This window comes from Gymnogyps californianus, chromosome 12, assembly GCF_018139145.2.
Source record: "Gymnogyps californianus isolate 813 chromosome 12, ASM1813914v2, whole genome shotgun sequence".
Classification (NCBI taxonomy): Eukaryota; Metazoa; Chordata; class Aves; order Accipitriformes; family Cathartidae; genus Gymnogyps; species Gymnogyps californianus.
The window spans coordinates 5,612,009-5,628,214 of record NC_059482.1 but is presented as its reverse complement, the minus strand read 5'-3'; the positions used below and the strand labels follow the sequence as shown (position 1 = coordinate 5,628,214).

The window sequence follows — 16,206 nt, the reverse complement described above, 5'->3', positions numbered from 1 at the left end:
TGCTACCTGTAAAGCTTTCAGACATCCTCAGTGAATGTGACTTAAATACACAGGATTTGACTACCGACAGTCTGAAAGATAAGGCTGTGAGAATCAGACTCTAGAACTGTGATAAATGGTCTGGTTGCAATAGATAAAATTGTAACAACAAGCTAGTCACATACTATAAAGAAGATGATCCTGATTCTTCAAACATAATAGTGTAAATCAAAATAAATTCACAGAAGGTGATGGAGTTTCATCGATGTACGATGAAAAATTGAGGGAAAGCACTGGAAAATTCTCAATAGGATTAGTACTAAAAAGACACTTTATTCCTGGTATAGTCTGCTTTTGTAAATGTAAGGATGAGCCATCTAGAAGCATTTACTGACAGCAATTTATGAGACTGCTGTGATGCAAATATTTCCTGGTTTCAGAGCTATGTCCCGAGCCATAAACTTCACTAATTATTTCTAGGACAAGTAGCAAATGTGCAATGTGTAACATAAAGTGATGCTAATTTATGACTACTTCAAAGCCAGGGAATCTGCCTTCATCAGGAAGAAGTCTCCACAAAAGTTTTCAGCACTGTTGCTGGAAGGAAAGCAATTATTAGATGCAAACCATAAACACTCCATGAAATGCTCTGATTGCAAAAAGACACTTATGTGGTCAAAACCAGCACTGTCAGATTAATGCAATTACCTTTCTTATGAGAACTGTTTGCCAACACAGTGATGAACCCAAGATCCAGACTCATGTTTGAGAAGGCATTCAGGGCCACCACTTTCACTAGGAAAGTACCTAGAGAAGACAAATGGCCAGTTAAGGATAGCAGTGGGACAGTCCATCATGTTTGGGATATAAAATCCAATTCGTAAAGAAAATCCTATTCTTTTCTGTTAAGAGCTTTGGGGGTTTTCTGATGAGTTTCCACTGCTGAACGGCTTTTCGAGGAATGTTCTTCCCCTTTATCTCAGCTTTTTAATAACTCAGCTGCCTTTGTCCTAGCACTTGCAATGCTATTCTTTGTCAGCTGGCTATGATATTACCACACAGAAAACTAGAGGTGTGCAAATACTGGAGTCCAAATGAGTTTAGGCATCTTGAGAGAGCAGCTGTCTTGTTTGAACATTTCTGCCTGAAGGGAAGGGATGTTCAAATGGGTATAGGGAGACCCAATAAAACTTTTAATATTGAATAATTTTAAAACATAAAATGAAATCATAATTAGCTTCTAGTGTTCCAGCTTTGGCATGGGATTTGAATAGTTCATTAGAGGAGGAAACTTTTTTATCTTCTGCCACTGAATTAACTCTTAAGGACAATCTCCCTAATCCCACATTTTAAAGGCTTTGATTTCTTAATAATGGAAAGAAAAAATTACAAAAAAACTTATTCAGAAGTAAATCCAACAAAAACTACGTGTTGGAGACCAACGCACAGAAAAGCTCCCCTTTTCTTTGTCACCTCTACTGAGAACTCCTCAGATTATTAGTTACTGCGGTGTGAAATGCAGAGGAGTGTAAACTTGAAAAGTTATACGTATGAACAAACAGGAGAAAAACACTTTGTGATTCAGGAAAATGTCATCATTTGTACTTGAATCAGATCTTGTAATGAAAAAATAAACCCTGGTTCAGTATGTCTTTTTTATTGCAAAAATCAGGTGAAGCCTTGCTTTCAGTCTCCGTATGGAGACCCGTTTGCCAGTTCAATTTTTTTAGCTCACTTACAAGTCAGTAAGACTGTGCTGTTCATACTGTTCTGCAGACCAAATCTGAGCAGTTAGAAAAGCTACCAAATTCAGCTGCATGTTATTGTCCCCTACCCCAGGATGCTGTGACTGTTTATCTGAACCCCTCTACTCAGCTGCGAGTGTCTTGGAAATACAGAAGATGTCAGCATGCTGTACCTTCAGAGTGCACGGGAATGATGTACGTTCGAGGTTCCCCATGAGGGCCATCTTCTTTGTGAGAGTGAGTTTCATTAGATCCAATCACCTCAAACTTCAGCTTATCTGGGGCACCGTGAGACACAGAGACATTCATCTCCAAATTCTCCCCCAGGTGCAGAGTGTGAGAAGCTAATGCAGCCTCAAGACCAGATACTGGCTCAATTAAGTGAACAGCAATACTCTCAGAGATCTCCGATGCGGTTGTGTTGCTGGATGCTCGGATTTCCAGCTGATGCATCCCTGGGCCTAGCAGCTCTTGAGAGGCACTGTCAAGTGTCAGATTGTGAGGGACAATTCCTTCCTTTGCACTGGATTCAGTGAGTGTCATGTTATCTGCTAATATAATGTAGGTCACTCCATTGCCTGCAAAAAGAACAGTTCAAAATTTGTCACAGCTTGTGTAATAGGCCATCTGATTCTAGCTGCTTTGTGCAGCATTCAGGTATTTATAAAGGAGTCATAAGAACACTGCAGCAATGCAGTCATTTTTAATAAAGTCACTTCAGGTGCTTTTGTGCCCCTTTAGACTCCCTATGGAAGCCTGTCATGTGTTTTCTGCTGGGAGTGCTAGGATAGTCAAGAGAATTCAAACATACACTACTGAATTTTATTTTTTAAGCATATGTGTGGATTCCAGGAACTTGAAGTGAGAACGAAATGTACACCAGCAAATGTGACCAGCTCAGCGTGGAATCCTCTTAACCTCAATCAGAGAAGCATTTCTGTGGATTCCTAACTTCAAATACGGAAATATTCTTACTGGCTTCATGTGGATTTGTGTGACTGAAGTTATGCTCATGCTTTGTCAGCTTTGTGTAGAGGGAAAAAGGGTTTATACGTATGTTTGAGGTGGTGTAATAGCTCTGAGAAAGAACCCCTCCAATGGAGCTGAGAGCGTTCAGTTGCAGGAATGCAACAATTAGAGGGAAAGCATTCACTAAAAAGAAGTATTGTTTTGCATAATGAAAATCCTGCTTCTATCCCATGTGTGGCATAATATTTAGCCTGCCATTTAAATCATGCAAAGTAATTACCCTCACCTCCATTGAGTTCAACTTGAATCCACAACAACTCCCCATACAGTGTACGGCAGTGAGAGCTGTTCCCAGATTCATACTGGCTATAGCACCCAGTAATGCTTAGTTGATCCATCTTATCTTGAACAGTCACCCGCTTCTGTGCCATCACGTGCCATTCACTGGTGGTGCATTCCACAAAAACAGTAAACTCTCCAGGAGATGAATATCTATATGTGACATTGCTGACCAGTCTAGAATAGAAAGAGAACAGCTGCTTGTTGTGGAAGACTGTCCTGGGAAGTCCTTAGCCTTACGTGGTAACAGTGGTCACAGTTATCAAATTTCTGACCTGACTCAGCTCTCCTGCAATCACTGTAATCCCTTATTTATTTACATAGAATTTTTAGGGCTGAAGTTCCTTTATTCCAGCTACGGTGTCATTAAGGATGTATATCAGCAGTGGTCATTCTCAAAGCATATCTATAAAGGTGGATACATTTAGCTGTAAAGTAGGTAGATTAGAGTTCAATAAGATGCAGCATTAGATCTGGTTTGTGACTTGTTGGCTCTGAGCACAGACATGTGACCATGCACATTAGAACATGTAGCAGTGCCCTTAATTCTCTATTCTCTATTTTATTCCCAATTTAACATCTCTTAGATATACCAGTGGAATCTAAGGCTGCTCAGCATTTTGTCAGAGCACTCCCTTGCTTCTTTTTTTTATGTACAGCTGCTTCTATACTTGCCCATGCTAGCAAAAATGTCTCTTCACTCCTGGGTCTGGTGCAGCTCCGGTCATGATAGCAATAGGAGATGAATGGATATGAAGAAGTCTGTGGTAGTTGCTATTATTACTAACAAGCATAGGGAGATGGTGAAAAGAACCTGAGGATATCCTTGAATGACATACACCGTGGAAGGCAAATAAGTAATATTCCTGACACTATTCTCTCTGAACTATTTATATTCTTATCATGGTACCACCTAGCAAATGCAAACAGACCAGGACGTATCATCCTTGATAAAGCATACGTTTCATTAGTTGTTTTAATTAAGAAAAAGTTTTCATTCTAATTGGACTTCAAAAACATGCCAATGACAAGATCAGGACAGAAAAGGCAACTCCTGTAAGAGTGGGTATCAGACTGGACACAGAAAACAGATGAGCATGACTGCGAGCCATTTAGTAGGTGAAGTAAAAGGGCTTCACATAAAACCAGCAAGCCTCTGCTTACAGCTAGCAAATATATTTTACTTAAAGGTTCACTATCAAAGATCTTTTTTCAAGTTGTTCACAGCTACGGGCCTGTGTCTGTAGCTCTGAAAGAATGTTCACTGTTTCTAGTACGTTACTATTTGTAGTTTTCATTCTTCTACTCTTATTTTTCTAGTTGACTTACTCAAGTAGGATTCCATTAGTAGACAAATAAATTTCTAGAGCCATTCTCTGTCATTCCTAGCATTATGACAAAATCTGATTTTTAAATCCAGCAGAAAAATGTTTCATCTTTTAAAGACACAATTTTTATGCGATTAAAACAAAAGAAAAACTCCAGAATGCCATTGTATTATTTTAAATGTTATCAAAAAATACTCTTTAAACTTAAGAAAATAATGCTTGCCTGTTTCTTTGGCAATTACTGACATGTTTTCAGCAATTTTGTGTCTTAGGATCTGGAATAAATTCTCTTAGTAAGAATAGGAATCACTTGTCATAATAAGCAGAAGAATGATTGTGGTTGGCAGCTTGACTTAAAATTTTGTATTAATTTCAAAACAAGTTTCTGCAGAATCCAGATGTCTTGTACGTATGGTCTATTATTAATCTACTTAATTTTTAACATCTCATTTAAGAGACTTGAAGCATTCAATAAAATGCAAGCAGTGAAATTTACTGGTTGTCTGATGATACATGAAGGTTTTATCTTACGTTAGAGGGTAGTAAGGATCAATAGTGTGGCCATCTCCAGTGCTAATGATACAGGAAAGGTTGCCAGAGTATGGAAAGAGCAGCCAGTTCAAAGTGACCGTGATATTTTCAAAGACAAAGCATGCATCTGTTACAACCAGCTGCAGACCTGTAAAACATAATGACAGAATTCAATGTCATTGTTTGTCTACATTTCTTACATAATTCAGTTAATTTCCATGTATTGAGAGCAGGCCTTCTCCAAAACAGATTTGATACAACTGCTAATCTGAGTGCATTGGTGGCATGACAGGGAGCTGATTCTTCTCCATATCTACTGGTCAAGATTCTTGTTGGAACATAATTTCATTCAAGTGTATTTTACATGTCTGAATTTCCTGGCTTTGTATCCTATCAAAAACCCTCTGGAGCTGTCAGTTAGGACAGGGAAGCTACATTTTTGTGCCTTCAATATTTTTAGTGGTCACCGCTCTTTCAGGTTCTTCCTTGAGGATGGAACAGTGATTTTTAAGATAAATATCAATGGTCACAGTGTTACAGCAAAGAGCAGAACAGGCTTTTGGTGTTGACAGCTCCCTCCCACTCACCTTCCTTGCAGTAGTATTGAATAGACAAATAGCTTCCCGAAGCTGGACAAGGATCTCCAAAGAAAGTGCGATCCGCTGCAACCTGGCAGGCCTGAAGACCATGACACTGGCCTGGAAAGGAGGACCGTGTTAGATGAACTAGTGGGTTTTGTCTTTGTCATAACAGCTCAGATGAGAGATGATTACAGAAACAAAAAGGGGAGGGGGAGCAATGTCATGTTGCTGATTTCTAGACAAACTCACACATCACTTTGACTTTAGTGTGTTGCTTATTGCCTGGCATTTCTTAGCACCATTCCACTTTATTGAAATAAAGCTGAATTAGAGAGGGTGAAAAAAAAGAAGTTACGTGTTTTGTTTAATTTTGGCTGGAAGCCCAAAGAGCCACCATAGGGATGGGCCATAGTCACTGTTTAGTCTGGCAAGCAGCGGAGCCCTGTAGTTCCAGCAGGCTGTGTACTCGACACACAGCAGGCAGCAGCAGATCCCTCCTGCCCTCATGTCCCTGTGGGTGCCAGCCTTTTCACCCCTCCTGGTTTGGAGTTAGGTTTGTATAGATGTGTTCTCTTCCATCTCTGTCAAACCTAGGGTCTCCCATTGAGTTCATCAGGGAATCAGTGTGCCCACTTATTTTCTTCACACAGTGAGAGGAACCAGGTATGGCCTTGTTCTCCATTTGCTCCCCCTCTCCTTCTCTGAATCTTTGCTCCTCACAAAGTCCCTCCTTTCCATCCAGCCTCCTGTGGGAACCTCCTCCATGTCAGAAGTTCTCTGTGATTCCCTTCATTTTAGGAATAACCCACTTTCCCATTCACTAAATCTACTGAAATACAAGATAAAGTATTTTAGGGACCAGGAACTTTGGCACATACTCTATGCTTCTGACAAGCAATGCCATAAGATACTACCTGCTACTTCGTCTTTGACACTGATCCAACTACAGTCTTCATCTGTATCGTACTGGAGAGGAGTCTCCGATACACAGTAGTGAGGGGTCTTCCGTCCAAAGAAGCTCTCTCCAATTTGAATAACCTCTCCTGATCCACACTGTACAGTGGCATTGTAATTATCACAAGCAATGCTCTGGCCAGATTCTAATAGGAGAAAAAAAATCAGATTTATTTGAATTTCTGAAAAACCCTGCTACAATTATCCTGTATATCCCTTTTTTTTTGTTTCTCTTTCTTCCCTTTTCTCCCTTTTAAGCTAAACCATTGAGAAAATGAAAAAAAAAGAACAAAGAATAAAATATTTTTCCTTTTTTAAAATCCAAAGTAATAGATTTATGGTTTTTACTGCCTTAAAAAAATTCAGAACATCTTTAATAAACCAAAATATTTTCATTTTTAAAAAACCCATATTTTTGTGGAAAACACTTAGCATTTGTTTGACCTGCAGTACTGGAAGGCTTAAAGTTACTCCTTACTTCCGAAAGAGCCTTGTGACGGTATGTGATTTGCATGTCATTCAGGTAATTGCTCTGGAGAATAGTTTGCATATTAAGTATGGGACCTGATCCCATTTCTGCTAGAGGCACCTTTTATCCTGTGTGATATTCGACTGACTTCATTCAGCAGGACTGCTCAAATGAGTAAGGTCATATCTCTAAATGCATACACCTCATTCTTTGATTAATCTGGGACAGTTAATTATCTTTCAGAATTCTTAGTATCCTGTAGTAATCAGGATACTTAGTACCCTAAAGAGGAGGATGCAAAAGACTGCTCTCATATGGGAGTGTTGCAAAATAATGTTTTTGTTTCAGCTGTCTCAGGTTTAAATACATTGTCCTCCAGTTGCTGTTTTGATCATTCCCCTTAAGTACCTTGAGTAACAGTGCCAATGTGTGCACACTGCAGTAATTGTGTGCTATTGTTATTTAAAGGCTAAATCTAAGCCTGGCTGTAACTATAGCAACATGATCAGTTTACAGATTAGAGGTCTCTAAATAAGCCTGAAAAATAATTTGCTGTTAAATTCTAACACGGACTATCATCTCGTGCATTTTTTTGTTCTTTACTTTGTATAGAGAGTTCCCATAGTGTTTGCTGTCTCAGCAACTTTGACATGGAAAAATGTGCAGAACCTGGTTTGTGTTCCTATGTACAAACCCTGGTTCAATACGTATATTTTTACTACAGCAAATTGCTAATCTGTAGAGCACCAAATGGTAGAATAGAAATAATAAGAAATAATAATATGGAAAGTTTTTACTTGCGTTGAGAAACACAATAATGCTAGGATAGATGGCCAAAGAAAAGGTGAAGACAGAAGACTGTCTGGTTAGTTGTTTGTACACATATACCTAGCTCAGATGATCAAGTAGACAAGTTATCAGGAATCAGAGATATTAAATTCAAATAGTGGTACCATTTGGAGCTACCTATACATTTCATTTGAAGTTTCAGACTCAATGTTAGTGTGAACCAAGCCTCACAATAACTCTGTGTGAAGGTGTTAAGTATCACTATGCCTGTTTTACAGAGACAAACTGAAGCATTGTCAGGTTGTGGGAACTTCCAAACATTCAACACCCAGAGAAACTAATGAAAATATTGTCCCTGTTTCCTTAGGGTATGGGATCTAATTCCTTGCATGCAAAGCTGGTAAAAGAGGAGTCTGCTCTGTTATTGAAATATGCATGTGTATTAATGGGCATGGGCTGTAGATACTGAAAACAAGGCTATAATTGCCTCAATCTGTTCTCAGTTTCCTGGGTAATGGAATGATGGATGTAGTGTAGGACATTGTTGCTCAATAATGCAAACACTCTTTGAATTTAATGGGCTTTAAGTCAGATCCTATGGTAACAGATGATAGTTTCCTTACAAACAGACAGTTGTCTACCATGGTTGTAATGGAAAAATAATTTTAGTCTGTTTTTGCAAGGAATATAAGCTTAAGGGATTGTGCTGTCTGCCAATTTCCTCTCCCCCAATCATTTTTAATGTTAGTCATCTTCAGCCAAATTTGATGTATAGATATAAACCTCAAAACACCCTAAAATTTCATGAAAATCAATAGCTAGGTAGAAGAGAAAGAGCTACATCAGTGCCTCTATTAGGAGCAGGGATTATAACCTGATGTTTATCTGTTCCACGATGTGGGATTCAACTTGCCGGCACATACAGCTGGAGCTCTGGAGCAGCTGCAGAACTGCAGGAAAGGGAGCTGAGGGAGTGAAAAGTATTTGCAGAGGTGGGAGGTGCTGGGGATACGGGAGTGAACCGGGAGTGCTGAGGAGGAGGGCAGGGAGGGGATGTGGAACAGCAAATCGGGACAGGAAACAAAACTTCATTAGTTCTGCTGATTGTGGAACGACTTGTTAATTATGTCAGAAGTAGTACAGTACTGGACCACGGCAGTAGCAATTCTAGGGCTTGTGGAAACCTGTGCTTGCATATTGGATTCGATGACTTTTTGTATTAGTGAGCCTACAGCCAGGCCGTCCGTCCAGTGCTTATGACCGTAGTTCTAGTTACAGTTTAAAATGCTTGGCTTACGTGCAAAGTGCGAGGAACACAAATTCCCCTCCTATCTATATGTTGAATGGGACAATATTGCCGGCATTCCTTTCCAGGACTGTTTGTTCCAAGTCACAATTTAAGGGACACGATGTCTGTAGATTTTCTGTCTGAGCACTAAAATGCCACCAGGAAGTATAGGTTCCTGTCTGCTCCCTTATCCTGGGGAAGCCCTCGAACTTCACCTGATGGAAGGGTCTGAGAAGAAACAAGAAAAACTTGCTCTCACTTTTGCTTACCCCAGGCTGCTAGGAGTGGTGTCTCTGGAAGCCTGGCTGTATTTCTGCTTCAATTACAAATGGAAATTATTTTGGCACATATTTATGATTAAGAGTATTTTTACAGGGCAGTCATACAGGTCCCACGTAGCTCAGGTACTATGGTGTGGTAGGAATTTATTCTTGCAACCATGCTATTATGCACTACTCAAATTGGCTTTAAACTAGCTAGCTTATGTCCACTGTAGACATGGACTGCTACACATTTAGATTCACTCTCAGATCCATTTCTATTTCACTAGCCCTCTGTTGGAAACCTGGACCTAAATGGCTAGTTGCTGATCACCTACATCTCCCAGTGATTTCAGGGTTCTTCCTTTCTTTGGATCAGATCTTACATCAGCGCACTGGAAAAAGAGCACCTGCTGGGGTTATATGGCTTTTTGCTTGTTCACTTTTAATAAGCTTGATGATTAAGTTATTGCGCAGCCACTTTGAAAGCAACAAGGCAATTTATGCACAGTTGTGAACACGACATGCTCACTTCTCAGTTGCAGCTGTTGTGTATCTTACCAAACTCACAAATGAAGTCAAATTCCTGGCTGCAGTTTTCAGTCACACCCCACTGATACTTGGCATTCTTCAGGATGTACCCACACGTGGATGAGAAGAGAGGTGGCTGATCCTTGTACCAGTTGCTGTAACCTATATCTGAAGTGTCCAGCCAAATCATTGACCCTGTGAACAAAGTAATTGTGTCCCAAATGTTTATTTTCCACAGTAATACAATTACAGAATCAGAGCCTGCAGAGCAGGACTGTAACCCTGCTCCTTCTGAAGCAGAGGTGATTTAGTCTGTGTGTGGATCTTCAATTACATTTTATATTTAACCTGATATAATCGTTAAAAGAGACACCGCCACTTCCCCCTGTGCTCCCAGCCTCATGATTCCACCATTTCACTTGCATCAGATCTTGCAGCACTTCCTAGTGTGATGAATTGGCTCAGCTTGCTCTTCCACTGGAGACCTAACCCAGCACATTTTTTTCACTGGGTCAGCAAGCTGATCTAATTCACCATGTGTTCACACAACCACAAGATCCAGTGGAAAGGGTGACAACATGCAACTGGGAAGTGAAGCAGGCAATTAGAACATCTTAATGTAAATCTGAAGTTACAGCAACAAAAGACAGTAGTTTTTCAGCAGATGTCTACAGAGGGACTAATTGCATTTGTTACCATGTTAAGTAAGCATCATGGGCTGATACAGTTTTAAAGAAGACATAATTTCAAAACCACCTACCGTCAGTAGTTTCATTCAGCAAGGAGTTTGAGATCAGTCCTATCCACCATTCCTGATCCTCAGCAATATGTTTTTGCAAGAACTCTTGAGTTTCCTCATTTTCAATAAAGACAAGGTGCCCTCCTCCTCTCTCACACCAGCTCTGGGCACTTGTGAAGGTACGCTGGAGTCTAACAAACTCATAGCATGAATGGCTGAAAGCTAGCTGGTACTTTGAGCAAGGGAATCCTTCATCAACGGTTGCTTCCTCCACAGCCAAACATACAGCAAGAGAAATTAGAACTGCGATCCCAAGCCACATTCTCAGCTCTGTGCCCTGTGTGGCACTCGTCTTGCTTATCACATCACCACTCTTTTTGCTGCCTTCTTCAAAAGCTTGAGATGTCATCCTTGTCATGTCGTCAGCATTTCTCCTTCCTCTTTGCTGCTTACAACAACAGCAGCAATAGAACATGGAACAGATTGCTTCTAATATATAATGGTGATTGCGTCTGAGGATACACACAACAAGTGTTGATGCTAAGTCGCTGCAACGGCCATTGTGAGGCCTATTGTATAAATGTCTCATTCCATGTGAAGTCAGTTTGAAGAGAAGACATTAGAGTATTGCTTTTCTCATGAGCAGAGAAGATAAAGTTGATATATGCTGCTGTTGGACACATGGGAAAGTGAGATAAAGCTCCTACATCAAAGGCATCATTGTGTGAACATTAAAGCTGGAGATCTTCACAACAACAGCAAAGAGATACAATAGTAAGAATGAGAGGAGAATGAGGAAAATGAGAAATACAAGGAGTTATGAGATGGGAAAACACACAGTGCTCCTCTAGATACATTTAATTGTATTGGATTGCTTTATTTTTAATAATTATTATTTGAGGTGCTTCTTTTGGATGCTAATTATTTGAGGTGCTTCTTTTGGATGCTAATGCAATGTCTATAATTATTGTATCATATTCATCCTGCCCATCTGTTTACACATACGCAAGTTAATCTCAGCTGTCCCACGTAAGCTTCATTTTGAAGTGTTGTGTCTGTTTAGAATTCCACACCCCAAGTGAAATGCTCCCATCATCCCTTAAAACCTGCTAGGAGGTAGAAGAGAAGGCCAGAAGTTAGAACAGTGATTTAGAAAAGATGAAAGTATTGCCTTAATCATCAGAACTACTTGGGAGCCTGATGTGCACATTCCAAAGGCTGCTGATAGACTTTGGGAAGCCAGCCCAGCAACATTTAGGAGCTGAAATCCCTAAGTGCTTCTGAACTTCCTTACAAAAGACACCCATCAGGTTTACAAGGCCACTGGATTAGCAGAAATACAGTACAAATAAGGATCTTCAGCTTTTGTGATCCTCCTGTCCTTAGCATTAACTCCATTGAATTTGATGCAATTATTATTAATTTATACCACCATAACCTGACCCTGAGAGAACATGCGTTTTTATTTAGACATGGATCAATGAGCCAGCTACTGCATCACAGAGGTGCAGGAAGCAGTGATGTTTGGTTGAATTCCTGCATTGCAGAAATGCCACCTGCATTGCACTATTGAGCTGAAGGTAATGCACGTATTGCACAGTATGCCAGTCCAGCACTAACTCTAAAGCTTTCTTGCAAAGTAAAGTAGGTGTACTGCATCCAGTAAGTATTTAAGAGTGATCTTCAATCCCAAGACCCTTCTGGACCTCCAGTTCATAGTTACCTTGCTCAGTGGGATAAAGCAGGACTATGATCAGGGTTTTCAAGATAAAGCTCATGGGGAAGTGTTTAATGGGTAGGACAATTGTGGGGGAGGAAAGGGGAAGAAAATGCACTGTGATGGAGGGATAGACACTATGCTGGATGTCTCCTTTCCCACCGCACTTGAAAATCAAGACTTACGTTAACTATGGAACCCTTGGAGCAGATCCCACATTAATTTCTGACTGATTAATAGGGAGGGCTTATGGAGCAGCTGAGATGTGAATATTAGGACTGGGCTTCCCAGCTCTGGAGAAGGCCAATCCATATTCTAATTAGCTGATGGGTCTGGCCCAGTCAGTCCCCAGACACCCATCCCCTTCCTGGAAGAGACCAAATAACTATGATTATCAGCTGGTTCTGTTGAGGATGTCTGCAAATTAGGAATCCCTTTTGGGCTGCATACAAAACTTCATAGGCTTCAGTTTGGGAACCCTCAACCCAACTGTTTTATATTCAAGCTGTTGCAAAAGTCAGAGCTGAGGGCAGCTGCTGTTCAGTTAGTTGGCCACTGTACATTTTCATGACATTTCCTTCCGAGTCCTTGCTTATTCTTGGGCCGTGCTGACTTGCCAGGCTTTGCAGAAGCTGGCAGCCAGCCCTCCCATTTTGTCCTTTTAGATATGAGAAACACAGCCTGTTTCTGAAAACATAGGTGTGCCGAAGGAGACTGTACTTAAATGTATCTGGCTCAGTGATACAGACTGCGCGTTTCCAGTAGGTGCCATTGACTCACATTTGTGATGAATGGATTCTGTAGCATCGTCCAGTTCTCTCTCTGCAACTGGAAATTTAACCACATGAACATACTGCTAAAAATGCCAGAGCTGGAGGTGCCACAGGCTATCCTCTGTGAATCTGCTCCAAAGCCATTGAAATTAATGGAAGTCTTGTCTCTGGCTTTGACAGATTTTGAAACAGGCCCTAAAAAAGAACAAATAACATTTGGAAATGTCTACAAATAAAGCCAAGCTCTCCAAGTGAGTCTACTGTTGGCAATTTCTACAGCAGTGTGAATTTTTTTCCTAATCTACGGTTGCTATAAGTAACTCTTCAGCTGCCTGCAGCAGATGGGGAATGGAAGAAAGACAGTTTCCCTCTTTTGCAGTTTGTTGACTTCATATATTTTAGTGCCAGTAAAGCAGTCTGTCAGTTTATTCTGTTTACCACAAGGAAGAGAAAAGCATTTACAGAAAAGAAAATACTGCTTTAAAAGTATCAAAATTAGCAACTAGGGTCCTCAGGAAGAGAGAAAATTCCTGAAAGCCCTTTTCACTCATAAGTGAAAAATGGCTTGATTTCAAATAAACAGTGCTCCTTGAATTTACCATTTTGTAGGAAATGTGCCTTTTACATTCTTCCTCAACAGAAAGACATTTTTTAGAAATAGTTTTCTTATGCCAGAAGTCCAAATGGAAGCTTCACAGTATGGTGTTTTTTGTTTTGGTTTGTTTTGGGGTTTTTTTTGCTATTTGCCTTTGTATAGCTTGCTAAATTTAAATAGTTTAAGAAGTTACTTAAATAGTCACATATGCTAGTGTGCAAGAGCCAAAATGGTGCACCTTGCTGTCTAAGCTCATCTTGCATGTTTCAAAAGGCAGTCATGGAAGTGCTTAATTAAAGCGCTCTCATCGTCTCAAGGGGGCGGCTGGCACTTACAATAAGTTCTCCTTTTCTGGCTGCCCATGGGAGTGTAGCTGACCCCAACAGGTATTGTAAAGCCACTCCAGTAACTTCAGGGAAGTGTCAAGCATAATGCCAGCTATATAGATTTTGGATACACCAAAGCCATTCACTTGCTGGTTTGTGTTTGCCTTTTGCATAGTTCTGAAGAACTGCGGCAGACTCTCAAAAGAAAAGTCTGTACGTAAACATTGTTTTTAAGGAACTATGAGCCCTTTGCATATAGCCAAGACTTGTTAATCCTTGTTCAGTTATAGCTGTCTCCCTGAAAGGCTGGTGTAGCAACCACCCTTACAGCACGTGTTATGTACCAGTGACTTAGACTAAAACATGTTCACCAGCTAAAATAAGGCTTGCAAAGGAATTGTGTTTTGCAAGCTTGACTAGAAATTAGTGACAAAGCTTTCTCAATATTTTCACACCCTCACTCCAAGCTGCGATAAAGCTATGAATAACTCCTTTGTTTGTGAACTCTCTTGCGTCTGTTGGAATAAGTCTTTCATTTTTCTCAGAAGTGTTTTAGGGGGCCCTGCAGATCTCTTACAGAGTCCTGACTTGCCCTTATGAGTTACACCAGATGGTGGCCATCAAGAGAAAGTTCCTTCAGAAAAGCATTGTGCTATATAAAACATCACAAAAGACAATGATGAATTATTTATTCCTAGTTTTCAAATGGATCCTTCAAGGTTTATTAATTTTTTTGTTGTCACTGGAAGTAGAAGCTGTTGAGGTGAAAGAAATCTGAAGTATATTTTGTTTACAATGCTGAAAAAGTTAATAGGTATTAAAAAAAAAAATGGTGGCCTACACTGAGATTCTGTAGGGGAACCTTCTAGGTGGTGTTCACCACTCCTAAAAATTGAACCCCTTAAAACCAGCTCAGTTTTGGTAGCCAAATCTCAAAGTGCTCATAATCACTAATTAATTTTTTTTTTTAAATCTAAGCTTATATATGTAAATTCTATGCCATTTGGAAAGTTTAGCTTTATACACCTGAATTCTTATAGAAGAGGAGATGAGCACACCCAATGCTTATCTAACATATGTAGGTGTGGTAGGCTCACCTTGACACCTTTGCAAGTCAGCCTTTCATGCCCCAAATTAGGCACCAAGCACTGGATTGCAATTTTTGAAAAATACAAGCCTGAATTCTTGTTCAACTGTCGTGGTTTAACCCCAGCCAGCAACTAAGCACCACGCAGCCGCTCCCTCACTCCTCCCCCCCTCCCAGTCGGATGGGGAGGAGAATTGGGAAAAAAGGTAAAACTCATGGGTTGAGATAAGAATGGTTTAATAACTAAAGTAAAATATAATACTAACAATAAGCATAATGAAATATTATAGTAATAATAATAATAATTGTAATGAAAAGGAATATAACAAAAAAAAAGAAAAAAAGAAAAAAAAGAGATAAAACTCAAGTAAAAAAACCAGTGATGCGCAATGCAATTGCTCACCACCCGCTGACCGATGCCCGAGCAGCGATCCACCCCTCCTGGCCAACTCCCCCCAGTTTATATACTGGGCATGACGTTCCATGGTATGGAATATCCCTTTGTCTAGTTCAGGTCAGCTGCCCTGGCTGTGCTCCCTCCCAGCTTCTTGCACACCTGCTTGCTGGCAGAGCATGGGAAACTGAAAAGTCCTTGGCTTAAGATAAGTGCTACTTAGCAACAACTAAAATATCAGAGTGTTATCAACATTATTCTCACACTAAATCCAAAACACAGCACTGTACCAGCTACTAAGAGAGTTAACTCTGTCCCAGCCGAAACCAGGACATCAACGTAATCAATGGCTCTATAGTTCAGGGCACCCTGAATCCAGGTGCAAATTTCTCCATGACCAACTGCTGCTATTAAGAGAACACGGCTCATTCATAAGACTTTTCTATTTCTGAACTTTGGTGTCCCAGACCTGAGAAAACTCAGTACCAGAGTTTCACTGGGCTATTGGAGAGCTGGGTGCGCAGACAAGGAGGAGAGGTATGGTGCCGCCACTGACTTCAGGGTGGTCCTGATTTGTACCCTAGTGCAGATTACAGCTGCATCATGACAGCCTAAGAACATCCTGTGATTCAAAAGAGCATTGCAGCACAGCAGAATAGCTTGACAATCCTTAATAGAGGCCAGAAAGTACTAGATTTGAAGAGCTAAGGAAGTGAAGAGCTGCTAATGGGAAGGAATAAATCACGCCCCTGTTCATTTTGGCTGTCGTTCATTTGCCTTGAGGAAAAGCAAGTAAATTTACTCTCTATGGG

General features: G+C 40.4%; 1 protein-coding gene across 1 annotated transcript in view; it reads right to left on the bottom strand.

Moving 5' to 3' along the window:
• Positions 1 to 10,977, bottom strand: part of PKD1L2 (polycystin 1 like 2) — a 42,478-nt gene extending 31,501 nt beyond the window's left edge. The window contains exons 1-8 of the mRNA XM_050904265.1: positions 10,524 to 10,977; positions 9,794 to 9,958; positions 6,387 to 6,572; positions 5,479 to 5,589; positions 4,892 to 5,039; positions 2,980 to 3,209; positions 1,898 to 2,302; positions 688 to 786 (exon numbers count right to left, since the gene is read on the bottom strand). Of these exons, the coding sequence (XP_050760222.1) occupies positions 688 to 786; positions 1,898 to 2,302; positions 2,980 to 3,209; positions 4,892 to 5,039; positions 5,479 to 5,589; positions 6,387 to 6,572; positions 9,794 to 9,958; positions 10,524 to 10,977 (1,798 nt within the window). The remainder of the gene's footprint in view (positions 1 to 687; positions 787 to 1,897; positions 2,303 to 2,979; positions 3,210 to 4,891; positions 5,040 to 5,478; positions 5,590 to 6,386; positions 6,573 to 9,793; positions 9,959 to 10,523) is intronic.
• Between the last annotated feature and the right edge of the window lie 5,229 nt (positions 10,978 to 16,206).